The sequence below is a fragment of the Protomyctophum parallelum genome (assembly GCF_964188405.1).
Source record: "Protomyctophum parallelum genome assembly, chromosome: 10".
NCBI classification, from domain to species: Eukaryota; Metazoa; Chordata; class Actinopteri; order Myctophiformes; family Myctophidae; genus Protomyctophum; species Protomyctophum parallelum.
The window spans coordinates 49,317,739-49,345,619 of record NC_139704.1 but is presented as its reverse complement, the minus strand read 5'-3'; the positions used below and the strand labels follow the sequence as shown (position 1 = coordinate 49,345,619).

At 49.0% G+C, this 27,881-nt stretch overlaps 1 protein-coding gene across 1 annotated transcript in view; it reads left to right on the top strand.

Annotated features, from left to right (window-relative positions):
- Window positions 1-27,881, top strand: part of zswim8 (zinc finger, SWIM-type containing 8) — a 144,906-nt gene that overhangs the window by 96,022 nt on the left and 21,003 nt on the right. The window contains exons 22-31 of the mRNA XM_083775375.1: window positions 404-788; window positions 3,417-3,572; window positions 5,778-6,000; window positions 7,139-7,428; window positions 11,984-12,207; window positions 13,953-14,069; window positions 14,203-14,592; window positions 15,668-15,874; window positions 24,881-25,061; window positions 26,322-26,480. Of these exons, the coding sequence (XP_083631501.1) occupies window positions 404-788; window positions 3,417-3,572; window positions 5,778-6,000; window positions 7,139-7,428; window positions 11,984-12,207; window positions 13,953-14,069; window positions 14,203-14,592; window positions 15,668-15,874; window positions 24,881-25,061; window positions 26,322-26,480 (2,332 nt within the window). The remainder of the gene's footprint in view (window positions 1-403; window positions 789-3,416; window positions 3,573-5,777; window positions 6,001-7,138; window positions 7,429-11,983; window positions 12,208-13,952; window positions 14,070-14,202; window positions 14,593-15,667; window positions 15,875-24,880; window positions 25,062-26,321; window positions 26,481-27,881) is intronic.

Genomic DNA, 27,881 nt, shown 5'->3' with positions numbered 1-27,881 from the left:
AACTTTGCTGTCTGTCTTCCCCCCCATCTCTCTCCCCGTTTCCTGTCTACCTACTGTACATCTATCAATAAAAAAAGACGAAAAGCTCCCAAATAAATCATAAAAAAGGCCTCTCCTCTCCTCTCCTCTCCTCTCCTCTCCTCTCCTCTCCTCTCCTCTCCTCTCCTCTCCTCTCCTCTCCTCTCCTCTCCTCTCCTCTCCTCTCCTCTCCTCTCCTCTCCTCTCCTCTCCTCTCCTCTCCTCTCCTCTCCTCTCCTCTCCCCACCTCTCCTCTACTCTACTCTATGCTATGAGCTTGTAGATCTGCTATTTTTCAATAGCTAAAGCATAACATGATGCTAACACCAAAACGGGTTCCCGTTCAGAATGGGATAAACACCGTCCTCTCCTCTGTGTCCTTTAGATCCTGGACAAGCTGCTGGACCGTGAGAGCCAGACCCACAAGCCTCAGACCCTCAGCTCCTTCTACTCCAGTAAGCCGGCGGCGAGCAGCAGCAGCCAGCGCAGCCCGTCCAAACACGCCACGGTGACCACGGGCGCGGCCGGAGGAGGAGGAGTCTCCAAACACGGAGGAGGAGGAGGAGGGGGAGGAGCCTCCTCGTCCTCCAACGCGGTCAGTGCCGCGGCGGCCGCCGCCGCTTCGTCTTCGTCCAACTCGCCGTCCGCGGCGGTGCCCGTGGCGAGCGGGGGAGGGGGAGGGGCCTCGGGGCCGATGGGGAACGGCGTGCAGAGCAACGCCAACGCCACCACGGCGGGAGGAGAGGGAGTGGCTGACCCCAGAGAGCAGGGTGAGTACTGTGGCCTGGAATTACTAGCCTGGTTAATAAACCAGACCGAATCAGCCGTTGGCAAAAATAAATTGCCTGCCGACGGATTACGGTCTGGAGAGGCTCAATTGTACGCCCATTTCCTATACCAGAGAATGTGGGCGGCCAATCGGGACACGGTATGCAATATGGGCGGGCTTTGGTACAGTGACTTTCAATGCTTGAGACCTTTGACTGACAGTAGCTCTGACCAATTGCGTCAAAGAGAAAATGTTTCCCTGGAAATGAAATCCAAGCTGAGCCTCCCCAGACTAATATCCCGCGGTCCGTGCAATATTAGTCTGGTTTATTAACCAGGCTATGGAATTACTGTACGTATAGTGCAGTGTTGTTTTAAACGTAAATGACGACGTCAACGCCCCTTTTTCCAGGACTAAGACGGACTAAAACGGAACGACACTAAAATAATTCGGGACAAGACTGACGCTGACGAGCTAAATACCGTAGCTCTGTTTGATGACGATGACGAGACGTGTGTGTTATCGTTGACAAGACGAGGCTAGACGAAAATGTTAGTGGATTGACGAACAAAGTTTGTAGGGGTCCTAAAGTTGTGAATCGATATAAGTCAACTAAACTGCGGGAAAATCACAGATGTACAAGCCCAAAGCGCTGTGCATTGCGACGGGTAGATAACTTGTAGATCTGCTACTTCCAGCGCAGGAAGGGCGCATGCTTATGACGCTCTCTAACTTGTTGCATTCAGCAGGCACTGGCAGCGAGTCCAGCGACAGACTCACAACACACGAGCAGCAGACGGGATGCACAGGGATGACAAAACTTTATTGCACACATCTGTGCTTTCATCCAAGCTTCCATAGCCTTTTAAATCTTATTTCCCATCCACGGGCACAAGCAGTGATATCAGGCAGCAGCTTCCACCCGATCTGTGGTGGTGTTGTGTCGTCTGACGAGGGAAGCTACTGCTAGTATGGGAGCTAACGTTAGTTTCTTCCATATAGTTAGAAGGAGTCCGCCTTAATAACACTATTTACTTTCCATCCGTTCCCCAACGCCTCACACTCGCTGCTGCGAATATCATTTGGAGCTTTAACAATGAATGATAGACTATCGTTGCGTCTGCCTGTGTTTAATGCTCAGGGTTTCACTGGCTTAGGCAACAGAGGCAACAGTGCAGCACTATCCCTCTCTCTGTTTCTGGCACAACAGCGCCCCTACTGGTACTAATAGTCATATACTGGTGTTCATTAACGTCACATAGATAGGTGAACACGGACACACGGACATTGCTGTTCCTTGGAGTGGTTGCACCACTCAAAAAGGCAAAGAAGTTTAGGGATAAGGGGTTTAGCGCTGACGAAAATAGAGCCCTTCTGACTTCCGTCCATGATGTTAAATTCCTTTGTTTTAGATTGTCATGTTGTACACATGCCTAAAATAGCTGATATTCGCGCCGCCCTCGTTGAAAACAATGCATTTCAAACTCCAGCTTGTGTCTCTCCATCCAGGCTGCATGAACAGCACTCGAGTACTCCGTTTTCTGACCCCTCAATGTCCTAAAGGCTCATACATAGTCTGGATTTATCGGTGGTGGGGTGACGCGGTGAAGAGCAAACCACCGCCACCGCTCCAGCCCTTCTCTCTGTTTTTACTCACCACTGCTCAACGCTATTTCAGCTCCGGTGGTCAGCTCACCACCGGAGCGGTGGTCACCTCACCACCGGAGCGGTGGTCACCTCACCACCGGAGCGGTGGTCACCTCACCACCGGAGCGGTGGTCACCTCACCACCGGAGCGGTGGTCAGCTCACCACCGGAGCGGTGGTCAGCTCACCACCGGAGCGGTGGTCAGCTCACCACCGGAGCGGTGGTCAGCTCACCACCGGAGCGGTGGTCAGCTCACCACCGGAGCGGTGGTCAGCTCACCACCGGAGCGGTGGTCAGCTCACCACCGGAGCGGTGGTGAGCTGACCACCGGAGCGGTGGTCAGCTGACCACCGGAAATACAGACTATGAATGAGCCTTAACTCTCTCAGCTATGTGGCTTTGATGTACGGTACATTTCTCCACTGTGTGTGCGTGTTGCGTGCGTCTCTGTGCGAGTGTGTGTGTGTCTGTGTGTCTGTGGGACTGTGTGTGTGTGTCTGTGTGTCTGTGGGACTGTGTGTGTGTGTGTGTGTGTGTGTGTGTGTGTGTGTGTGTGTGTGTGTGTGTGTGTGTGTGTGTGTGTGTGTGTGTGTGTGTGTGTGTGTGTGTGTGTCTGTGGGACTGTGGGACTGTGTGTGTGTGTGTGTGTCTGTGTGTGTGTCTGTGTGTGTGTCTGTGTGTGTGTCTGTGTGTGTGTCTGTGTCTGTGTCTGTGTGTCTGTCTGTGTCTGTGTCTGTGTCTGTGTCTGTGTCTGTGTCTGTGTCTGTGTCTGTGTGTCTGTGTCTGTGTCTGTGTCTGTGTGTCTGTGTGTGTGTCTGTGTGTGTCTGTGTCTGTGTCTGTGTGTGTGTCTGTGTGTGTGTCTGTGTCTGTGTCTGTGTCTGTGTCTGTGTCTGTGTGTCTGTGTCTGTGTCTGTGTCTGTGTCTGTGTGTGTGTCTGTGTCTGTGTCTGTGTGTGTGTGTGTGTCTGTGTGTGTGTGTCAGATGGCGGGCAGCCCTCCTCGGCCCCAGACCCCCAGGGGGAAGCGGCCCCCTTCAAGCCAGAGGGCACGGTGCCCAGCAGGCTGGCCCTGGGGGGCCGAGGGGCCTACAGCGGCCGCTGCTGGGGGTCCCCCGTACGGCAGAAGAAGAAACACACAGGTTAGTCCCTCTGGTCTCTATCCCATTCTGACCTGAGATCAGATTCATACGAGGTTTTCCACTGGGACACACACTGGTCTGATGAACCCATTCTGACCTGAGATCAGATTCTAAAAAATGTCAGTCGTTCTTCGATTTTTCAAAAATAGCAGACCTACAAGCTCGAGCTTGTAGATCTGCTATTTTTCAATAGCTAAAGCACGACATGATGCTAACACCAAAATGGGTTCCCGTTCAGAATGGGCTATAGCAGAAACACACAGGTGAGGTGATGTCTGTACCTCTGGTACGTCTTCAGACTCCATCTTGGCCCGTAGAACTTGCCCGTAGAACTTGCCCGTAGAACTGGCCCTGGCCTCGACGACCTTACAGGCCGCATGCAAAGGCTCAACTGATGTAACTTAGATAGATCCAAAGGGGGAAAGCATCTGTGTCGTCTTATGTTTCAGCGTTGGCTGTACACAGCGCGCACTTGCGAGCTGGTACATCCTTAAAGGATAATTCCATACTAAAAGGCTTTCTTACCTTTATTTGTAGTCGTTGCGTCCCCACCAAAGAGGTCCAGGTGTTATTTTGTGCTAAAGCTCCTTATTGGCTATTTCCCCTACCCTAAGCCCTCAATGAATTGCATTGAATTGAATGGGAATTGAATGGGGCTATGGGGTGTTGTGCTAATTCGCTTATTTACATCGCTCACATTTTTTTTGTATATATCCTCTCTTCATAATGTAAATAATATCCCAAGCGACACACTTTACTACTTATTTAGATGGAAATAAGCAAATTAGCACAACACCCCATAGCCCCATTCAATTCCCATTCAATGCAATTCATTTAGGGCTTATGGTAGGGGAAACAGCCAATAAGGAGTTTTTGCACAAAATAACTGGACCTCTTTGGTGGGGACGTAACAACTACAAAGAAAGGTAAGAAAGCATTCTAGCATGGAATTCTCCTTTAAGATATCCAACGATGCCATGTAACGGTGTGTTCCCGGTGTCTGTAACGGTGTGTTCCCGGTGTCTGTAACGGTGTGTTCCCGGTGTCTGTAACGGTGTGTTCCCGGTGTCTGTAACGGTGTGTTCCCGGTGTCTGTAACGGTGTGTTCCCGGTGTCTGTAACGGTGTGTTCCCGGTGTCTGTAACGTTGTGTTCCCGGTGTCTGTAACGGTGTGTTCCCGGTGTCTCCATGGTAACGGTGTGTTCCCGGTGTCTGTAACGGTGTGTTCCCGGTGTCTCCATGGTAACGGTGTGTTCCCGGTGTCTCCATGGTAACGGTGTGTTCCCGGTGTCTGTAACGGTGTGTTCCCGGTGTCTCCATGGTAACGGTGTGTTCCCGGTGTCTGTAACGGTGTGTTCCCGGTGTCTGTAACGGTGTGTTCCCGGTGTCTCCATGGTAACGGTGTGTTCCCGGTGTCTCCATGGTAACGGTGTGTTCCCGGTGTCTCCATGGTAACGGTGTGTTCCCGGTGTCTGTAACGGTGTGTTCTCGGTGTCTGTAACAGTGTGTTCCCGCTGTCTGTAACGGTGTGTTCCCGCTGTCTGTAACGGTGTGTTCCCGGTGTCTCCATGGTAACGGTGTGTTCCCGGTGTCTGTAACGGTGTGTTCCCGGTGTCTGTAACGGTGTGTTCCCGGTGTCTGTAACGGTGTGTTCCCGGTGTCTGTAACGGTGTGTTCCCGGTGTCTCCATGGTAACGGTGTGTTCCCGGTGTCTGTAACGGTGTGTTCCTGGTGTCTGTAACGGTGTGTTCCCGGTGTCTGTAACGGTGTGTTCCCGGTAACGGTGTGTTCCCGGTGTCTGTAACGGTGTGTTCCCGGTGTCTGTAACGGTGTGTTCCCGGTGTCTGTAACGGTGTGTTCCCGGTGTCTGTAACGGTGTGTTCCCGGTGTCTGTAACGGTGTGTTCCCGGTAACGGTGTGTTCCCGGTGTCTGTAACGGTGTGTTCCCGGTGTCTGTAACGGTGTGTTCCCGGTGTCTGTAACGGTGTGTTCCCGGTGTCTGTAACGGTGTGTTCCCGGTGTCTGTAACGGTGTGTTCCCGGTGTCTGTAACGGTGTGTTCCCGGTAACGGTGTGTTCCCGGTGTCTGTAACGGTGTGTTCCCGGTAACGGTGTGTTCCCGGTGTCTGTAACGGTGTGTTCCCGGTGTCTCCATGGTAACGGTGTGTTCCCGGTGTCTGTAACGGTGTGTTCCCGGTGTCTCTAGGCATGGCGAGCATCGACAGCAGCGCTCCGGAGACCACGTCGGACAGCTCGCCCACGCTGAGCCGCCGCCCGCTGCGCGGGGGCTGGGCGGCGGCCTCCTGGGGGCGGGGCCAGGACAGCGACAGCATCAGCAGCTCCTCCTCCGATTCGCTGGGCTCCTCGTCGTCCAGCGGCTCTCGCAGGGCGGGGGGCGGAGCCCGGGCCAAGAGCACGGACACCAGCAGGTAAAAGACATCAATCTCTTTGCATTTTACGAAAAGGTTTGATAACTTATTTCAAAGACATTTGTGACTAAATTAGACTGAGGGACTGCCATTGGATTCTTTTTAGATTTTTAGTTTTTTCATGTCCTATGAAAGCAGGGAATCGTAGCTTCAAATTGACATATTGGTTGTTCAGTTTGACCCTCCAGTTTAGGAGATATGGCTTATAGAGTAATGTCTGGCAGAGAAACAGAGAGTTGAGAAAACAGGCTTGAAAGGTTCACGTCTGTGGTCTCTAACATTACACCTAGCTACATGTTTAAGTATGTATTTAATATTTACATGTCTTCTGTGGTCTCTAACATTACACCTAGCTACATGTTTAAGCATTTATTTCATATTTACATGTCTTCTGTGGTCTCTAACATTACACCTAGCTACATTTTTAAGCATTTATTTCATATTTACATGTCTTCTGTGGACTCTAACATTACACCTATAGCTACATGTCTAAGCATTTATTTCATATTTACATGTCTTCTGTGGTCTCTAACATTACACCTATAGCTACATGTTTAAGCATTTATTTCATATTTATATGTCTTCTGTGGTCTCTAACATTACACCTATAGCTACATGTTTAAGCATTTATTTCATATTTACATGTCTTCTGTGGTCTCTAACATTACACCTATAGCTACATGTTTAAGCATTTATTTCATATTTACATGTCTTCTGTGGTCTCTAACATTACACCTATAGCTACATGTTTAAGCATTTGTTTCATATTTACATGTAGATTTCAGCTCTGACACTTATTTCAGACATGCTCTAGTTTGTAAAGAGTGCTATTAACTATATATTTTTTTAAAGAAGGAAAAAGAAGAAATCTCCTCTGGTGAAAAGCTGGAATTTGCGCCATGGCAGTCTCTCAGTCAAATCTGGTCACATGTGTAGAATCGGCCTCGGCCCTGTGAATTTTCACACGTGTGTGTGTGTGTGTGTGTGTTACTGTGTGTGCGTGCGTGTGCGTGAGTGCCCGTGTGTGTCTGTGTGTGTGCGTACACGTGTGTGTGTGTGTGTGTGTGTGCGTACGCGTGTGTGTGTGTGTGTGTGTGTGTGTGTGTCTGTGCGCGCTCGTGCACGCCGTGCCCTCCAGGTACAAGGGGCGGCGCCCCGAGTGCCACGCGCCCCACGTGCCCAACCAGCCGTCGGAGGCCGCCGCCCACTTCTACTTCGAGCTGGCCAAGACGGTGCTCATCAAGGCCGGCGGGAACTCGTCCACCTCCATCTTCACGCAGCCGTCGGCCAGCGGAGGGCACCAGGGCCCGCACCGCAACCTGCACCTCTGCGCCTTCGAGATCGGCCTGTACGCGCTGGGCCTGCACAACTTCGTCTCCCCCAACTGGCTGTCCCGGACATACTCCTCACACGTCTCCTGGATCACAGGTGAGAGGGATGTAACAGGGCTGTTGTCACGATCCAGTGTTGTCTTTCTATTTTAGTTTTAGTCATAGGCCTTTTCCACTGGAACAAGAACCAGAACTAGAACTAGAACTACCAGGAACCTGGGAAGTTCCAGAACCAAGTTCTGCTTCTCTTTCCATATGTCTCCAAGAACCTGTTAAGTCTGCCCCGCCCATAGGTCCCAGAACTCAGTGTTCTGGGAACACTGAGTTCGACCTCAAAAGCAGGGCCGAAAAAAGGTTCTGAGAACCTGGTCTGAAACCGTGCCGTACCGCGCTGTGCGCTGTGGAAACAAACCCAGAACTAAAACTAGAAAAAGTGCCCTTCTGGGCACAGGTCTCCACCAGGTTATCCACAGATCTGTGCAGTTAGAGGTAAAAACACTTTTCGGCCAGTTATAGCGCCACCTTGAGGCTGAGTTGAAATTGTTCATGTGGCATTTCGTCCTCGGCCTAGTGGGAATGTGGGTGCACAATTTCACGGAAATCACGCGATGTGTTCATGATTTGCAGCATTTTGTTTGAAACTGAGCACTCCTGTGAACTTTGGAAGCCAATCTTAACCAATCAGGATGGAGTCTGATAAATCTGAAAGACCCGTTTCGTTGAATGGCTCTAGAGAGACTGTGTACCAATTTGCGTGATGTTTGGACAAAATCTGTAGGTGTACTGTGCAAAAACTTGTTTTGCACAAAGCGGCCTCCTGGTGGCGCTATAACAGGCCGTTCTGGAAAGTTTGGGGCAGAGGTTCATGGTTGGCATCCAGGGAGTGTGTGTGCAAAATATGGCATCGACCGGGTTAACGGTGGCCGAGATTAGCTGTTCACGGACACACGGACACACGGACGGACGGACGGACGGACGGACGGACACGCGGACGGACGGAGTGCAAAACATACTCTCCCCACATGCCTTCGGCCTGGTGGAGACAAAAATTGGTTCAGGTTCTGGAAAGTTCTGGTTCCACCTTGCTAGTGGAAAAGGGGCCTAGTCTCTCGAATAGTTTTCACTTAGTTTTTGCGTCACATCTTTTTTAGTCACCTGGAATGTTTTAGTCTAGTTTTAGTCGACTAAATATACAGTTGGTTTAGTCGGGGTGCATACTAGAGCCCTGCAAGCCCGTCGGGTACCGACGGGGTCCGGCCCGGCGCACCAAAACGGGCCGGGCCCGGGCCGACTTTGTCACTGCCCAACGGGCCGTGGGCCGGGCGGGCTCACGCGCCGTTATATTAATTTTCCGATGTGAATTTCACCCAGACTGGACTTGCTTCCGCAGCGCGGCAGCATGCTGCTGTCTGCTCCATAGTGACGACGTGACGAATGACAATAACCCCTCCACAGTGTCCACACACACGCACACACACGCACACACTACAATCTGGTCAAAACTATAAAGACTTTGAAACAACGTGTTTTACATTCTATCTCTCTCGCTCCGCGCCTAAACTCTCGTCCTCTCTCTCTCCTAATTATTATGCAGCGCAGCTGTACACACACACACACACACACACACACGCACACACACACATGCACACAGTCACACACCGAGTACTAAGTAAGTAGGCCTAGGCTACGGCTCTCTGACAGAATTCATTTCAGGAGATCCGCAATAAAAACAAATGAAATACTGCGGGAGCATTATTACCAGTACCACACTAAACAAAGTTGGATTTGTACATTGCAGAAACTGCAGATGCATAACGTAAGTGTTCTTACTTCTTATTATTGTCCGTCTGGGTTTTATAATGCAGCGTGAGTCCGCGATAGCCGATCTGCAAGCTCACAACGCGTTGCGCTGATTGACAGTGCACGTGCAGCAGCTACTATATAAAACTATAATTAAGTAGGCTACTTTTTAGTGTGACGTCTGTGTGTTATTGACTTCTTGTTCCTTAATGTGGGTTTATCAGAGCGATATAGTGCAGCTGTGAGTAGCTTCTGCTGCTGCTGCTGCGTCCGTGCAACAAATGTGCACCAATAAAGCGGCCGCGGCGCGCATGCTATAGAAATAGCGTAATAAAAAAAATTAAAATGTCGGGCTTTTGGGCCGGGCCCGGGCCTATTCTGGACTTGACCAACGGGCTTAGGGCCGGGCGGGGCCTTAACTCCACGGGCCCGGGCCGGGCACGGGCCCATATTTTAGGCCTGTGCAGGGCTCTAGTGCATACTTAGTTTAGACTAGTCATTGGTTAGACATGGGTTAAGGTTAGGTTTAGGTGTGCTGCCCCGTGGGAGGTTAGGTTTAGACTAGTCATTGGTTAGACATGGGTTAAGGTTAGGTTTAGGTGTGCTGCCCCGTGGGAGGTTAGGTTTAGGGTGAGGGTTTGAGATAGGTTGTAGTTGTATAGGACTAATGACTGGTCTAACCAATGACTAGTCTAAACCAACAACTGTCTAAACTAAGTTCTGCACCCGGTTTAGTCGAATAAAATGTATTTTGGCAGGCCTCGATGCCGTCGTAATGGCGGATTTTACACTTTTTACACTTCAGCATGCAACAAAATGCTGTTGTCCTGTTTGTTGTTGACCTAGTCTTTGGAACCGAGAACAGAGTCTTCTCTGATGACCTCAAAAACGTTCAGAATAAGCTGGCCGTTTTAATCTTTTTATATGCGATTAATAAAAATCTGATTTTTTTTAATGTATTCTAAAAAAATCAATCGCGGAGCTAATGGAGGGCAAGTCTGGCGGTTGCACTTTTTAACCCATTCTGGGCGGGAACCCCTTTCGGTGTTTTAAGCATTACGTTATTCTTTAGCTATTGGAAAAGTCGTGAAAATGTTGGCGCAAATATATATTCTTTTTTAGAGCGAATATTTTTAACTCAAATAGATAATTGTTGGGGTCCTTGACATGAAATATTGAGAACCACTGACACGGAAACATGAGGTTCAGAAAATTGTCATGATTTGGATTTATTTTGACGTCTAAATGGTTTAACAAACTTTGAGGATTAAACGGTTTTCCCGCTGAGCGTTCAGAATAAGGACATGAATAACTTCTCCTCCGTTCAGGGACGGAACGCAAAACGACTTTCATTTTTTTTATAAACGCATTAACCCATTCAGACCGGGCACCCATTTTGGTGTTAGCATCATGTTATGCTTTAGCTATTTAAAAATAGGAGATCTACAAGCTCGTATCGCGCCACCGAGTGGCGCCATACGAGCTTGTAGGTCTGCTATTTTTGAAAAATCGAAGAATGACTGACATTTTTAGAATCTGATCTCAGGTCAGAATGGGAAAATCATACCAGTGTGTGTGCGCCGGAAACCTCGTATGAATCTGATCTCAGGTCAGAATGGGTTAACCCATTCAGACCCATTCAGACCTGAGGAAATATGTCTTCTAAATCCTGACAGTTTTCTGAAGAACCTCGTGTTTCTACGTCAGTCGTTCTCAAAACTTTTTCATGTCAACGACCCCCAATATTATATGTAAATTGCCACCGACTCCCATCTGAAAATATGTCGTTCCAGGGACCCGCCCCCCCCCCCCGCCCAGACGATTTGAGTTAAAAACGTTCGCTCTGAAAGAATATAATATTCAAAGCTTTGTACTACATTTTCACGATTTTTGTAGATCTGCTATTTTTCAATAGCTAAAGTATAACGTAAACGCTTTAAAACACCAATAGGGGTTTCCCGCCCAGAATGGGTTAAAAGCATGATGAATTCTAATCAGTCACTCTTTGTACTCGAGTCTCAAAGTTAAGTCTAGAATAAACTCAGTCTTCTTAGGTTCCTCTGGCTCCGGCTGGGCCCGAGGAGAGCTGCCCAGATTCTCACAGATATGCTGCGTCACATTTCTGCGGGCCAAATAATTTATCTCCCCACTGAATTATGTTCAGCTAAATTATTATTCCTCTTTTATGAACATTTAAGCTGAGGAGAAGAAGAAAGCTGTAAGGGAAAATAAATCTAAGAGTACCACTCACTGGAATGACGTCAGCCACTCCTTCTTGTACTAGCAGTACTTAAATAAAATATTTTAGCTCAAAGACCCATAAGAGAAATCGAGTCTTATAGCCCCCGGACCAAAACTAGTGAAAATAGCAGATCTACAAGCCCACAACGCGGCACAAAGCAACACGTAGTTGGGGATTGGCTATTTTCTTAAACATTTTGTTTGCTAATGTTTTGAATAAAAAAATGAACGTACATCTGCTATTTTTCAATAGCTGAAGTATAACATAATGCTTAAAACACCAAAAGGGGTTCGCGTCCTGTTTCTTTACAGAAACATCATCATCCGACATATTTCACCGTGTTTGTTTACATGCTAGCAGCGCTCGTTGAACCGAGCTTGTTTGGTTAGCGACCGGGTTAGCGACCGGGTTAGCGACCGGGTTAGCAACCGGGTTAGCGACCGGGTTAGCCAAAACACAATTGACAACGGCGTCATCTGCTTTGCTACTACTCTGATTGGTTGGTGTGAACCAATCGGCAACGCCCATCCCAGAATGGTCTGCCCCGTGGGGAGGGCTTTCAGTTTAAATGTATCCCCCCCCCCCCCCCCCCCCCCCCCCCCCCTCCCAGGCCAGGCCATGGAGATCGGCAGCGCGGCGCTCAACATCCTGGTGGAGTGCTGGGACGGTCACCTGACCCCGCCCGAGGTGGCGTCGCTGGCCGACCGGGCGTCGCGGGCGCGGGACCCCAACATGGTGCGGGCGGCCGCCGAGCTGGCCCTGAGCTGCCTGCCCCACGCACACGCCCTCAACCCCAACGAGATCCAGAGGGCCCTGGTGCAGTGCAAGGAACAGGTGGGTTTAATTAAAACACACGCCCTCAACCCCAACGAGATCCAGAGGGCCCTGGTGCAGTGCAAGGAACAGGTGGGTTCAATTAAAACACACGCCCTCAACCCCAACGAGATCCAGAGGGCCCTGGTGCAGTGCAAGGAACAGGTGGGTTCAATTAAAACACACGCCCTCAACCCCAACGAGATCCAGAGGGCCCTGGTGCAGTGCAAGGAACAGGTGGGTTCAATTAAAACACACGCCCTCAACCCCAACGAGATCCAGAGGGCCCTGGTGCAGTGCAAGGAACAGGTGGGTTCAATTAAAACACACGCCCTCAACCCCAACGAGATCCAGAGGGCCCTGGTGCAGTGCAAGGAACAGGTGGGTTCAATTAAAACACACGCCCTCAACCCCAACGAGATCCAGAGGGCCCTGGTGCAGTGCAAAGAACAGGTGGGTTCAATTAAAACACACGCCCTCAACCCCAACGAGATCCAGAGGGCCCTGGTGCAGTGCAAGGAACAGGTGGGTTCAATTAAAACACACGCCCTCAACCCCAACGAGATCCAGAGGGCCCTGGTGCAGTGCAAGGAACAGGTGGGTTCAATTAAAACACACGCCCTCAACCCTAACGAGATCCAGAGGGCCCTGGTGCAGTGCAAAGAACAGGTGGGTTTAATTAAAACACACGCCCTCAACCCCAACGAGATCCAGAGGGCCCTGGTGCAGTGCAAGGAACAGGTGGGTTCAATTAAAACACACACCCTCAACCCCAACGAGATCCAGAGGGCCCTGGTGCAGTGCAAGGAACAGGTGGGTTTAACGAGGTCCAGAGGGCTGTGGTTAATGTAAATCTGTTCTTTTACAATCTTGTACTTTACTAAGGTAAAGAAAACATAAATTGTAGGGTTAGATTATTACTATACGGGATAGATTGCTTCTTTTTCATATTCTTCTCTCTTGCTTCTGAAGAAGGCGGTCGCTTCACTCATGTTGCTGCGGCTCGTGCACTTTTCCGTGGTGGGGTGACCACCGAACTACAACATGACGTCACGGAGGTGACCACCGAACTACAACATGACGTCACTGAGCCGCGGTGAAGAGCAAACCACCGCCACCGCTCCAGCCCTTCTCTCTGTTTTTACTCACCACTGCTCAACGTTATTTCAGCTCCGGTGGTCACCTCGCCACCGGAGCGGTGGTCACCTCACCACCGAAAATCCAGACTATGAATGGGCCTTAAGGCTTTAGACGTCACAACTGCCGACGGCTACTTTGGTTAATTTAACTTGAGTTTGTGCACTTATTAGTCATTTTCCTGCTCCAAATGGGACAAACTCCTAAACTCCGATGTTTAGGATCTTATAAACCATGAAAACAAGCTAAGCTAAGCTAACGCTAAGCTAACGTTTCCCCCTTCCAGGACAACGTGATGCTGGAGAAGCTAAGCTAAGCTAACGCAAAGCTAACGTTTCCCCCTTCCAGGACAACGTGATGCTGGAGAAGCTAAGCTAAGCTAACGCTAAGCTAACGTTTCCCCCCCTCCTGGACAACGTGATGCTGGAGAAGCTAAGCTAACGCTAAGCTAACGTTTCCCCCCCTCCAGGACAACGTGATGCTGGAGAAGCTAAGCTAACGCTAAGCTAACGTTTCCTGGAGAAGCTAAGCTAACGCTAAGCTAACGTTTCCCCTTCCTTCCGGTACAACGTGATGCTGGAGAAGCTAAGCTAAGCTAACACTAAGCTAACGTTTCCCCCCCTCTCCAGGACAACGTGATGCTGGAGAAGGCGTGCATGGCGGTGGAGGAGGCGGCCAAAGGGGGCGGAGTCTACCCTGAGGTGCTGTTCGAGGTGGCCCACCAGTGGTACTGGCTCTACGAGCAGGTAGGTACCGAGCCCTCCATTAGTGATTTAGTTCTTAACTTGTTTTATTGACTATTGACTTGTTTTCATTGTATTGTTGTTAAAGCACTTTGTGACTGTAATTGTCTGTGAAATAAACTTTACTTTCTTACAGACCATGGGGGGCGGGACCACGGCCCTGGGAGGAGGAGGCCACGCCCACCACCACCATCACCAGAGAGGAGGCGGGACCACCGCCACGGAGGGGGGCGGGCCCGGGACGGGAGGAGGAGGCGGAGTCCGCTGCGGGGCCGGAGGAGGGGGCGGAGTCCCGGGACGCCACCAACACCGGGGGGGCGGCAGTGGGGCCCCTCCCACAGCGGCGGAGATCCTGGTGGGGGTGGGGGGGGTGGACCCCCACCACCACCCCCACCCCCACCTCCCCCACCCCGGGGGCGGAGTCGTGGGGGTGGAGTCCCAGGGGGGCGTGGCCACGGTGACGGCGGCGGTGACGCACGCCGCGGCCGTGGTGCCAGTCATCTCTGTGGGATCCACGATATACCAGGTAGGACCCCACCCCTACCACCCACTCACACATCCACAATATACCAGGTAGGACCCCGCCCCTACCACCCACTCACACATCCACGATATACCAGGTAGGTACCGCAGGTACCACAATATACCACAGGTACCACAGGTACCACAATATACCAGGTAGGCACCACAGGTACCACAGGTACCACAATATACCAGGTACCACAGGCACCACGGGTACCACAATATACCAGGTAGGTACCACAGGTACCACAATATACCAGGTAGGTACCACAGGTACCACAATATACCAGGTAGGCACCACAGGTACCACAGGTACCACAATATACCAGGTACCACAGGCACCACAGGTACCACAATATACCAGGTAGGTACCACAGGTACCACAGGTACCACAATATACCAGGTACCACAGGCACCACAGGTACCACAATATACCAGGTAGGTACCACAGGTACCACAGGTACCACAATATACCAGGTACCACAGGCACCACAGGTACCACAATATACCAGGTAGGTACCACAGGTACCACAATATACCAGGTAGGTACCACAGGTACCACAATATACCAGGTAGGCACCACAGGTACCACAATATACCAGGTAGGTACCACAGGTACCACAATATACCAGGTAGGTACCACAGGTACCACAATATACCAGGTAGGTACCACAGGTACCACAATATACCAGGTAGGTACCACAGGTACCACAATATACCAGGTAGGTACCACAGGTACCACAATATACCAGGTAGGTACCACAGGTACCACAATATACCAGGTAGGTACCACAGGTACCACAGGTACCACAATATACCAGGTAGAACCCCACCCCTACCACCCACTCACACATCCACAATATACCAGGTAGGCTTTCACTTCTAAGGATGTTTACTAGATCCACAATATACCAGGTAGGCCCATGGTGGCCCACCCATATATAACCGTATGTTTCCCCCTCCCCAGTCCCACCAGCCCATGGTGGACCACCCATATATAACCGTATGTTTCCCCCTCCCCAGTCCCACCAGCCCATGGTGGCCCACCCATATATAACCGTATGTTTCCCCCTCCCCAGTCCCACCAGCCCATGGTGGCCCACCCTCACGGCCAGGCGCTCCACCCCTACACCACCATCCAGGCCCACCTCCCCACGGTGTGCAGCCCCCAGTACCTGGGCCACCCGCTGCAGCACGTGGTCCCCAGGGGCCCCGCCGTGTTCCCGGTGCCCGGGGGGCCCGCCGTCTTCCCGGTGTCTGGGGCCGCCTACCCACAGGTCTGTGTTGTGAGTATCTCCACCCAAAGCCTTCGTTCAAACTCCCAGCGTGTGTTTGATGTGTGTGTTTGATGTGAGTGTTTGATGTGAGTGTTTGATGTGAGTGTTTGGTGTGAGTGTTTGATGTGAGTGTTTGATGTGAGTGTTTGATATGAGTGTTTGATATGAGTGTTTGATATGAGTGTTTGATATGAGTGTTTGATATGAGTGTTTGATATGAGTGTTTGATATGAGTGTTTGATATGAGTGTTTGATATGAGTGTTTGATATGAGTGTTTGATATGAGTGTTTGATATGAGTGTTTGATATGAGTGTTTGATATGAGTGTTTGATATGAGTGTTTGATATGAGTGTTTGATATGAGTGTTTGATATGAGTGTTTGATATGAGTGTTTGATATGAGTGTTTGATATGAGTGTTTGATATGAGTGTTTGATATGAGTGTTTGATATGAGTGTTTGATATGAGTGTTTGATGTGAGTGTTTGATGTGAGTGTTTGATGTGAGTGTTTGATGTGAGTGTTTGGTGTGAGTGTTTGGTGTGAGTGTTTGGTGTGAGTGTTTGGTGTGAGTGTTTGGTGTGAGTGTTTGATGTGAGTGTTTGATGTGAGTGTTTGATGTGAGTGTTTGATGTGAGTGTTTGATGTGAGTGTTTGATGTGAGTGTTTGATGTGAGTGTTTGATGTGAGTGTTTGATGTGAGTGTTTGATGTGAGTGTTTGATGTGAGTGTTTGATGTGAGTGTTTGATGTGAGTGTTTGATGTGAGTGTTTGATGTGAGTGTTTGATGTGAGTGTTTGATGTGAGTGTTTGATGTGAGTGTTTGATGTGAGTGTTTGATGTGAGTGTTTGATGTGAGTTTTTGATGTGAGTTTTTGATGACGTGTGTTTGATGTGAGTGTTTGATGTGAGTGTTTGATGTGAGTGTTTGATGACGTGTGTTTGATGTGAGTGTTTGATGTGTGTGTTTGATGTGAGTGTTTGATGTGAGTGTTTGATGTGAGTGTTTGATGTGAGTGTTTGATGTGAGTGTTTGATGACGTGTGTTTGATGTGAGTGTTTGATGTGAGTGTTTGATGTGGGTGTTTGATGTGGGTGTTTGATGTGAGTGTTTGATGTGAGTGTTTGATGTGAGTGTTTGATGTGAGTGTTTGATGTGAGTGTTTGATGTGAGTGTTTGATGTGAGTGTTTGATGTGAGTGTTTGATGTGGGTGTTTGATGTGAGTGTTTGATGTGAGTTTTTGATGACGTGTGTTTTATGTGAGTGTTTTATGTGAGTGTTTGATGTGAGTGTTTGATGTGGGTGTTTGATGTGGGTGTTTGATGTGAGTGTTTGATGTGAGTGTTTGATGTGAGTGTTTGATGTGAGTGTTTGATGTGAGTGTTTGATGTGAGTGTTTGATGTGAGTGTTTGATGTGAGTGTTTGATGTGGGTGTTTGATGTGAGTGTTTGATGTGAGTTTTTGATGACGTGTGTTTTATGTGAGTGTTTTATGTGAGTGTTTGATGTGAGTGTTTGATGACGTGTGTTTGATATGAGTGTTTGATGTGGGTGTTTGATGTGGGTGTTTGATGTGAGTGTTTGATGTGAGTGTTTGATGTGAGTGTTTGATGTGAGTGTTTGATGTGAGTGTTTGATGTGGGTGTTTGATGTGGGTGTTTGATGTGAGTGTTTGATGTGAGTGTTTGATGTGAGTGTTTGATGTGAGTGTTTGATGTGAGTGTTTGATGTGAGTGTTTGGTGACGTGTGTTTGATGTGGGTGTTTGATGTGGGTGTTTGGTGTGAGTGTTTGGTGTGAGTGTTTGATGGGAGTGTTTGATGGGATTGTTTGATGTGAGTGTTTGATGGGATTGTTTGATGTGTGTGTTTGATGTGAGTGTTTGATGTGAGTTTTTGATGACGTGTGTTTGATATGAGTGTTTGATGTGTGTGTTTGATGTGATTGTTTGATGTGAGTGTTTGATGTGAGTGTTTGATGTGAGTGTTTGATGTGAGTGTTTGATGACGTGTGTTTGATGTGAGTGTTTGATGTGAGTGTTTGATGTGAGTGTTTGATGACGTGTGTTTGATGTGAGTGTTTGATGTGAGTGTTTGATGTGAGTGTTTGATGTGAGTGTTTGATGTGAGTGTGTTTGATGGGAGTGTCTGATGTGAGTGTCTGATGTGAGCGTCAAATATAAACCGTTGGTCCTTGACACTGTTGTTTTTGGCAGCAAATTTTGATTTTAGTTTTAGTCATAGTCTCTTGAATAGTCTCTCATTTTAGTTTTAGTCACATTTTAGTCACCTGGAATGTTTTAGTGTCTTGTTTTAGTCGACTAAATGTCATAAGATTCTAGTCGACTAAATCTACAGTCGATTTAGTCGACTAAAATGTATTTTGGCGGGCCTTGATGCCGTCGTAATGGCTGATTTTACACTTGCTGAAAATAGCCGATCTACAAGTTCACAACGGTGCATATTTGGGTTGTTACATCTCGTCCCCCTCCTCAGTCTCACCACCACCCAGGCCCACCCATATGGCCCACCCATATATAACTGTTTCCCCCTCCCCAGTCCCACCAGCCCATGGCCCACCCATATATAACCATATGTTCCCCCTCCCCAGTCCCACCAGTCCCATGGCCCACCCATATATAACTGTATGTTTTCCCCTCCTCAGTCTCCCCAGTCCCATGGCCTGAGCTCAAAAAAGATTGAGAAAACACTTTATCTATTCCCTTCCCATGGTCGCCCTTATTCTGTTCTCTTAACCCATTCTGACCTGAGATCAGATTCATACGAGGTTTCCACTGGACAACACACTGGTCTGATTAACCCGTTCTGACCTGAGATCAGATTCATACGAGGTTTCCACTGGACACACACTGGTCTGATTAACCCGTTCTGACCTGAGATCAGATTCATACAAGGTTTCCACTGGACACACACTGGTCTGATTAACCCTTTCTGACCTGAGATCAGATTCTAAATTGGAAAAACCATAAAACCTGGGTGATCTTCTCTACTGTATGCTATCAAATTGTATGTTTATTCACGCAGCATAGTACTGTACAGTATATGAATGATACATTATCTGGCTGATTTTAGTTTCTACCCTTCTAAGGACCAGCTGAGACCCCAACTTTGAGAACCAAAGGTGTAGTGACGGGCGGGAACCCCTTTTGGTGTTTTAAGAAGTATGTAAGGGCCGATTCATACTCCTATTTTAGAGCCGAATAAAAGTCGGTTCGGCGGGCCTTGATGCCGTTGTAAGGACTGATTTTACACTTGCTGAAAATAGCAGATCTACAAGCACACAACGCGTCACAGCGCGCTTGTAGATCTGCTATTTTCAGCATACAACCAAGTGTAAAATGACTTATACTGGATCTCTTGTCCACTAGTCCCTTCCTAACATTTTAGTCTAGTTTTTATTTGTCGACGAAATTGTCAGTATATTTAGTCTTAGTTTTAGTCATCGTAGCTTAGTTTTCATTTAGTTTCCATTCGTTTTTGTCAGTGAAAAAAGGTAGTCGACGAACATTTTTCGTCTTCGTTTTAGTCAACGAAAACAACACTGTTCAACACTAAGTTATCAGGAAGTGTCTTTTGAGCTGCCCCCGGGGGGAGGTTTTGTGGAGAATGTCGAGAAACGAACGCAGTGAACGAACAGGACAGAACAGAACAGGACGGTGGTTGTTGTGCATAATGTGATGTGATTGACAGGGAACTGGCTCTCTGCCAAGTATCTGTCTCTTAAGACAAAAGCGGGAGCCACTGATTGAAGGTGACGGAGTCCCCACGGAGTGGAGACGCCGAGCAGAGTGCCTTTGTATTAATCACAGACGTTTCGTTGCTCAGTCTGGGGATGAGGGCGTGACGAACACGCACTGAATGGTGAAAAACCCCTCCTGAGGGTTAAAACCCCTCCGAAGGGCCTTGTGGGGGAAAAACCTCATGTGTGCTGATCTGAAGTAAATTGTTTAAATCCCCCGCATGTGCACACACGGGCGCACACACACGCACGCACACACACACACACACACAGAGAGACAAAAGCCTTCATCATTCATTCATTCTAAATCTGCTAATACCCTCATCCCGGGGCGAACGTTAGGCAAAAACAATAGCAGCTCCAGAATTTGCCTGGAAACCAGATGAATCTGCCACAGGAAAACATTTAAATGCCCTGGCCTGATTTCTTCATACAATCTCAGAGGTGCAGTTTTTGTCTCCACCAGCCGAAGGCATGGGGAGAGTATGTTTTGCACTCCGTCCGTCCGTCCGTGTGTCCGTCCGTGAACAGCTAATCTCAGCCACCGTTAACCCGGTCGATGCCAAATTTTGCACACACACTCCCTGGATGCCAACCATGAACCTCTGCCCCAAACTTTCCAGAACGGCCTGTTATAGCGCCACCAGGAGGCCGCTTTGTGCAAAACAAGCCCGGTCGATGCCAAATTTTGCACACACACTCCCTGGATGCCAACCATGAACCTCTGCCCCAAACTTTCCAGAACGGCCTGTTATAGCGCCACCAGGAGGCCGCTTTGTGCAAAACAAGTTTTTGCACAGTACACCTACAGATTTTGTCCAAACATCACGCAAATTGGTACACAGTCTCTCTAGAGCCATTCAACCAAACCGGTCTTTCAGATTTCTCAGACTCCATCCTGATTGGTTAAGATTGGCTTCCAAAATTAACAGGAGTGCTCAGTTTCAAACAAAATGCTGCAAATCATGAACACATCGCGTGATTTCCGTGAAATTGTGCACCCACATTCCCACTAGGCCGAGGACGAAATGCCACATGAACAATTTCAACTCAGCCTCAAGGTGGCGCTATAACTGGCCAAAAAGTGTTTTTACCTCTAACTGCACGGATCTGTGGATAACCTGGTGGAGACCTGTGCCCGGAAGGGCACTTTTTCTAGTTATATTCTGCACCCTAGCACACACCTAGTTCACCCTAGTTCACCCTAGCACACACCTAGTTCACCCTAGCACACACCTAGTTCACCCTAGCACAGACCTAGTTCACCCTAGCACAGACCTAGTTCACCCTAGCACACACCTAGTTCACCCTAGCACACACCTAGTTCACCCTAGCACACACCTAGTTCACCCTAGCACACACCTAGTTCACCCTAGCACACACCTAGTTCACCCTAGCACACACCTAGTTCACCCTAGCACACACCTAGTTCACCCTAGCACACACCTAGTTCACCCTAGCACACACCTAGTTCACCCTAGCACAGACCTAGTTCACCCTAGCACACACCTAGTTCACCCTAGCACACACCTAGTTCACCCTAGCACACACCTAGTTCACCCTAGCACACACCCAGTTCACCCTAGCACACACCTAGTTCACCCTAGCACACACCTAGTTCACCCTAGCACACACCTAGTTCACCCTAGCACACACCTAGTTCACCCTAGCACACCTAGTTCACCCTAGCACACACCTAGTTCACCCTAGCACACACCTAGTTCACCCTAGCACACACCTAGTTCACCCTAGCACACACCTATTTCACCCTAGCACAGACCTAGTTCACCCTAGCACACACCTAGTTCACCCTAGCACACACCTAGTTCACCCTAGCACACACCTAGTTCACCCTAGCACACACCTAGTTCACCCTAGCACACACCCAGTTCACCCTAGCACACACCTAGTTCACCCTAGCACACACCCAGTTCACCCTAGCACACACCTAGTTCACCCTAGCACACACCCAGTTCACCCTAGCACACACCTAGTTCACCCTAGCACACACCTAGTTCACCCTAGCACACACCCAGTTCACCCTAGCACACACCTAGTTCACCCTAGCACACACCCAGTTCACCCTAGCACACACCTAGTTCACCCTAGCACACACCTAGTTCACCCTAGCACACACCCAGTTCACCCTAGCACACACCTAGTTCACCCTAGCACACACCTAGTTCACCCTAGCACACACCTAGTTCACCCTAGCACACACCTAGTTCACCCTAGCACACACCTAGTTCACCCTAGCACACACCTAGTTCACCCTAGCACAGACCTAGTTCACCCTAGCACACACCTAGTTCACCCTAGCACACACCTAGTTCACCCTAGCACACACCTAGTTCACCCTAGCACACACCTAGTTCACCCTAGCACACACCTAGTTCACCCTAGCACACACCTAGTTCACCCTAGCACACACCCAGTTCACCCTAGCACACACCTAGTTCACCCTAGCACACACCTAGTTCACCCTAGCACACACCCAGTTCACCCTAGCACACACCTAGTTCACCCTAGCACACACCTAGTTCACCCTAGCACACACCTAGTTCACCCTAGCACACACCTAGTTCACCCTAGCACACACCTAGTTCACCCTAGCACACACCTAGTTCACCCTAGCACAGACCTAGTTCACCCTAGCACACACCTAGTTCACCCTAGCACACACCTAGTTCACCCTAGCACAGACCTAGTTCACCCTAGCACACACCTAGTTCACCCTAGCACACACCTAGTTCACCCTAGCACACACCTAGTTCACCCTAGCACACACCTAGTTCACCCTAGCACACACCTAGTTCACCCTAGCACACACCTAGTTCACCCTAGCACACACCCAGTTCACCCTAGCACACACCTAGTTCACCCTAGCACACACCTAGTTCACCCTAGCACACACCCAGTTCACCCTAGCACACACCTAGTTCACCCTAGCACACACCTAGTTCACCCTAGCACACACCTAGTTCACCCTAGCACACACCTAGTTCACCCTAGCACACACCTAGTTCACCCTAGCACACACCTAGTTCACCCTAGCACAGACCTAGTTCACCCTAGCACACACCTAGTTCACCCTAGCACACACCTAGTTCACCCTAGCACACACCTAGTTCACCCTAGCACACACCTAGTTCACCCTAGCACATACCCAGTTCACCCTAGCACACACCTAGTTCACCCTAGCACACACCTAGTTCACCCTAGCACACACCTAGTTCACCCTAGCACAGACCTAGTTCACCCTAGCACACACCTAGTTCACCCTAGCACACACCTAGTTCACCCTAGCACACACCTAGTTCACCCTAGCACACACCTAGTTCACCCTAGCACACACCTAGTTCACCCTAGCACACACCTAGTTCACCCTAGCACACACCTAGTTCACCCTAGCACATACCCAGTTCACCCTAGCACACACCTAGTTCACCCTAGCACACACCTAGTTCACCCTAGCACACACCTAGTTCACCCTAGCACAGACCTAGTTCACCCTAGCACACACCTAGTTCACCCTAGCACACACCTAGTTCACCCTAGCACACACCTAGTTCACCCTAGCACACACCTAGTTCACCCTAGCACACACCTAGTTCACCCTAGCACACACCTAGTTCACCCTAGCACACACCTAGTTCACCCTAGCACACACCTAGTTCACCCTAGCACACACCTAGTTCACCCTAGCACACACCCAGTTCACCCTAGCACACACCTAGTTCACCCTAGCACACACCTAGTTCACCCTAGCACACACCCAGTTCACCCTAGCACACACCTAGTTCACCCTAGCACACACCTAGTTCACCCTAGCACACACCCAGTCCCACAGTCCGGTTGTGCTGTATAAAAGAGACACTGTTACAGTACTAATTTCCTAAGTACTGAATAACATGCTTATTGTAATCATGACGTGTGTCTGCCATGATGTGGTGAATGTAATAACATGCTTATTGTAATCATGACGTGTGTCTGCCATGATGTGGTGAATGTAATAACATGCTTATTGTAATCATGACGTGTGTCTGCCATGATGTGGTGAATGTAATAACATGCTTATTGTAATCATGACGTGTGTCTGCCATGATGTGGTGAATGTAATAACATGCTTATTGTAATCATGACGTGTGTCTGCCATGATGTGGTGAATGTAATAACATGCTTATTGTAATCATGACGTGTGTCTGCCATGATGTGGTGAATGTAATAACATGCTTATTGTAATCATGACGTGTGTCTGCCATGATGTGGTGAATGTAATAACATGCTTATTGTAATCATGACGTGTGTCTGCCATGATGTGGTGAATGTAATAACATGCTTATTGTAATCATGACGTGTGTCTGCCATGATGTGGTGAATGTAATAACATGCTTATTGTAATCATGACGTGTGTCTGCCATGATGTGGTGAATGTAATAACATGCTTATTGTAATCATGACGTGTGTCTGCCATGATGTGGTGAATGTAATAACATGCTTATTGTAATCATGACGTGTGTCTGCCATGATGTGGTGAATGTAAGCTTAACATGCTTATTGTAATCATGACGTGTGTCTGCCATGATGTGGTGAATGTAATAACATGCTTATTGTAATCATGACGTGTGTCTGCCATGATGTGGTGAATGTAATAACATGCTTATTGTAATCATGACGTGTGTCTGCCATGATGTGGTGAATGTAATAACATGCTTATTGTAATCATGACGTGTGTCTGCCATGATGTGGTGAATGTAATAACATGCTTATTGTAATCATGACGTGTGTCTGCCATGATGTGGTGAATGTAATAACATGCTTATTGTAATCATGACGTGTGTCTGCCATGATGTGGTGAATGTAATAACATGCTTAATGTAATCATGACGTGTGTCTGCCATGATGTGGTGAATGTAATAACATGCTTATTGTAATCATGACGTGTGTCTGCCATGATGTGGTGAATGTAATAACATGCTTATTGTAATCATGACGTGTGTCTGCCATGATGTGGTGAATGTAAGCTTAATCCTACCTTTTAATATCGGTGCATAAGTATGCTTATGTGGACACGAATAACTTGGTTAACGTGCGTGTGTGTGTGTGTGTGTGTGTGTGTGTGTGTGTGTGTGTGTGTGTGTGTGTGTGTGTGTGTGTGTGTGTGTGTGTGTGTGTCTGTGTGTGTGTGTCTCTGTGTGTGTGTGTGTGTGTGTGTGTCTCTCTCTCTCTGTGTGTGTGCGTGCGGCGTCTCATCAGGGAATGCACCCGGCGTTCCTTGGGGCCCAGTTCCCCTTCTCCGTGGCGGCCGGCCCTCATCCGCCCACCGCCGTCACCTTCCCTGGCGGCGTGCCCGTTCCCGCCATGACCCAGATCGCCGTCCACCCCTACCACCACCCCGAGACGGGCCTGCCCCTCCCCCTCTCCACCACGGTGTCAGGTCAGTACCACCACCCCGAGACGGGCCTGCCCCTCCCCCTCTCCACCACGGTGTCAGGTCAGTACCACCACCCCGAGACGGGCCTGCCCCTCCCCCTCTCCACCACGGTGTCAGGTCAGTACCACCACCCCGAGACGGGCCTGCCCCTCCCCCTCTCCACCACGGTGTCAGGTCAGTACCACCACCCCGAGACGGGCCTGCCCCTCCCCCTCTCCACCACGGTGTCAGGTCAGTACCACCACCCCGAGACGGGCCTGCCCCTCCCCCTCTCCACCACGGTGTCAGGTCAGTACCACCACCCCGAGACGGGCCTGCCCCTCCCCCTCTCCACCACGGTGTCAGGTCGGTACCACCACCCCGAGACGGGGTGAGCAGTGTTGTTTTCGTCGACTAAAACTAAGACGAAAAATGTTCGTCGACTACCTTTTTCCACTGACGAAAACTAAATTAAAACTATGCTATGATGACTAAAACTAAGACTAAATATACTGACAATTTCGTCAACAAATAAAAACTAGACTAAAATGTTAGGAAGGGACTATAGTGGACAAGAGATCCAGTTTTATGCTGGGTTGCATGCTGAAAATAGCAGATCTACAATCTCACAACGCGTCGCGGTGTAAAATATGTCATTACAACGACATCAAGGCCTGTCAAAACACATTCTAGTCGACTAAATCAACTTTAGTCGACTAAAATCGTATGACATTTAGTCGACTAAAACTAGACTAAACACTAGAACATTCCAGGTGACTTAAAATGTGACTAAGACTAAGTGAAAACTATTCAAGAGACTAAAATGACTAAAACTAAAATAGAGATTTGCTGCCAAAAACAACACTGGTGCTAGATCATAGAGTTATATATCTATAGAGAAGACACCCGAGTTCTCCTCCCATCCACTTGCATTGAGTTGCTCAAAAGCGCATGAGGCGGATTCACTCCTCCTTCCTGGTAGGAACAGAGTGCATTCTGGGGTGGATTGGCCCCAAACACATGAACGCGCTGCCGTTGACTATCATTGTGCCGTTTGTGCGCGTTCACGTATGAAACATTCGTTCACGTGTCATGGCCCCAATCACATGAACGTGCGCAATGATAGTCAACGGAGCAGCGCTGGCTCGAGCTGCAATACCAAATCCGGCCACTATGTCCATTTCGCCTCAGGGTTTCCTCTGGGTGCCTTCTCTAGAAATATATACTCTAAGTGCTAGATGTGCATATAGTTTTGTGACTCCTCCTCCTTCTCCTCCTGTCCAGTAGGGGGCATCCACTCCACCTCCAGCATCCAGGCTCTGCCCGCCCTCTCCTCCCAGCAGCCCGCCCCATTGGTCAGCAGCAGCGCCTCCTTCCCGGTTGAGGACGAGCAGCCAATCAGCCAACAGGGTCTGCACTACCTGCACTCTGCCTACAGAGTTGGTGAGCAGAGCGGCCTTTAACCCCATTCTGACCTGAGATCAGATTTGATACGAGGTTTCCACTGGACACACATTATGGTCTGATTAACCCATTCTGACCTGAGATCAGATTCACACGAGGTTTCCACTGGACACACACTATGGTCTGATTAACCCATTCTGACCTGAGATCAGATTCTCATACGAGGTTTCCACTGGACACACACTATGGTCTGATTAACCCATTCTGACCTGAGATCAGATTCACACGAGGTTTCCACTGGACACACACATTTGTCTGATTAACCCATTCTGACCTGAGATCAGATTCATACGAGGTTTTCCACTGGACACACACTGGTCTGATTAACCCATTCTGACCTGAGATCAGATTCTCATACGAGTTTTCCCACTGGACACACACTGGTCTGATTAACTAAATAACTCCTCGTGACGGAAACCTTCCAGCCAATTAGAATCCAACCGACAGCTGCTGTTGGCGGAACATTACGTCAGATTAAGCTTTATTATTGATATCAAACCGGATCGCAGATTTTTTTTTTCTTTTTCTGCTTGGCCTTTCCTTCTTCAGCGATCCTAGACCGGTTTTGCGCACACGCAAACTGCTGTTCACTTGTTGTATACAGGCCGACTAAAAAGCTGTGTGTGTGCGCAGTGTTCGGATGTCTTTGCTGTCAGTGTTCGGATGTCTTTGCTGTCAGTGTTCGGATGTCTTTGCTGATTATCCGGTGATCTCGATTTGAAACGTCGGCGCTTTCTAGAGCAAGGGATAGACTAATTTTAGCTCGCTATAGCATTGATGCTAATTATTTAGCATCCTAAGATGGCCGCCCAAAACCGGACGTGCATCCAGCGTTGCAACACACAAAGTAGATCCGGGTCGGCAGTCTAGCGTTGGCTCTTGCGTCTGTCCACCAGGTGGCAGTCAACCTGTTTAACACAGGAAGGCTCCGCCATAAGGAATGTAATAACCTTCCGCTCGTGTCGGAATGCTCCGTCAGATTAGCTTTATTATGGATATCAATCCGCATCGCTGAGAACTATTTTTTCATTATTATTTTGGGTCGGCCTTTCCTTCTTTAGCGACCCTAGACCTGATCGCGCATGCGCGCTGTCCACCTCCCGTTATACAGGCAGACTAAAAGCTGAATAAATCTACGGAGCTCTCCATGGTTTAGTCAATTAGCGCGATGTTCGGAGGTCTTTGCTGATTATCCGGTGGTCTAGATGGAAACATTGGTGCTTTCTAGAGCAAGGATGGCTATATTTTAGCTCGCTAGCATTGACGCTAATTATTTAACACAAGATGGACGCCCACAACATCCGTTTCTGTGTTGCGTGCGCAACCTCTAAATCTTCCCCCACAGACTGTGGCAGTTAGAAGTTGGATTTGCGTCCAGCA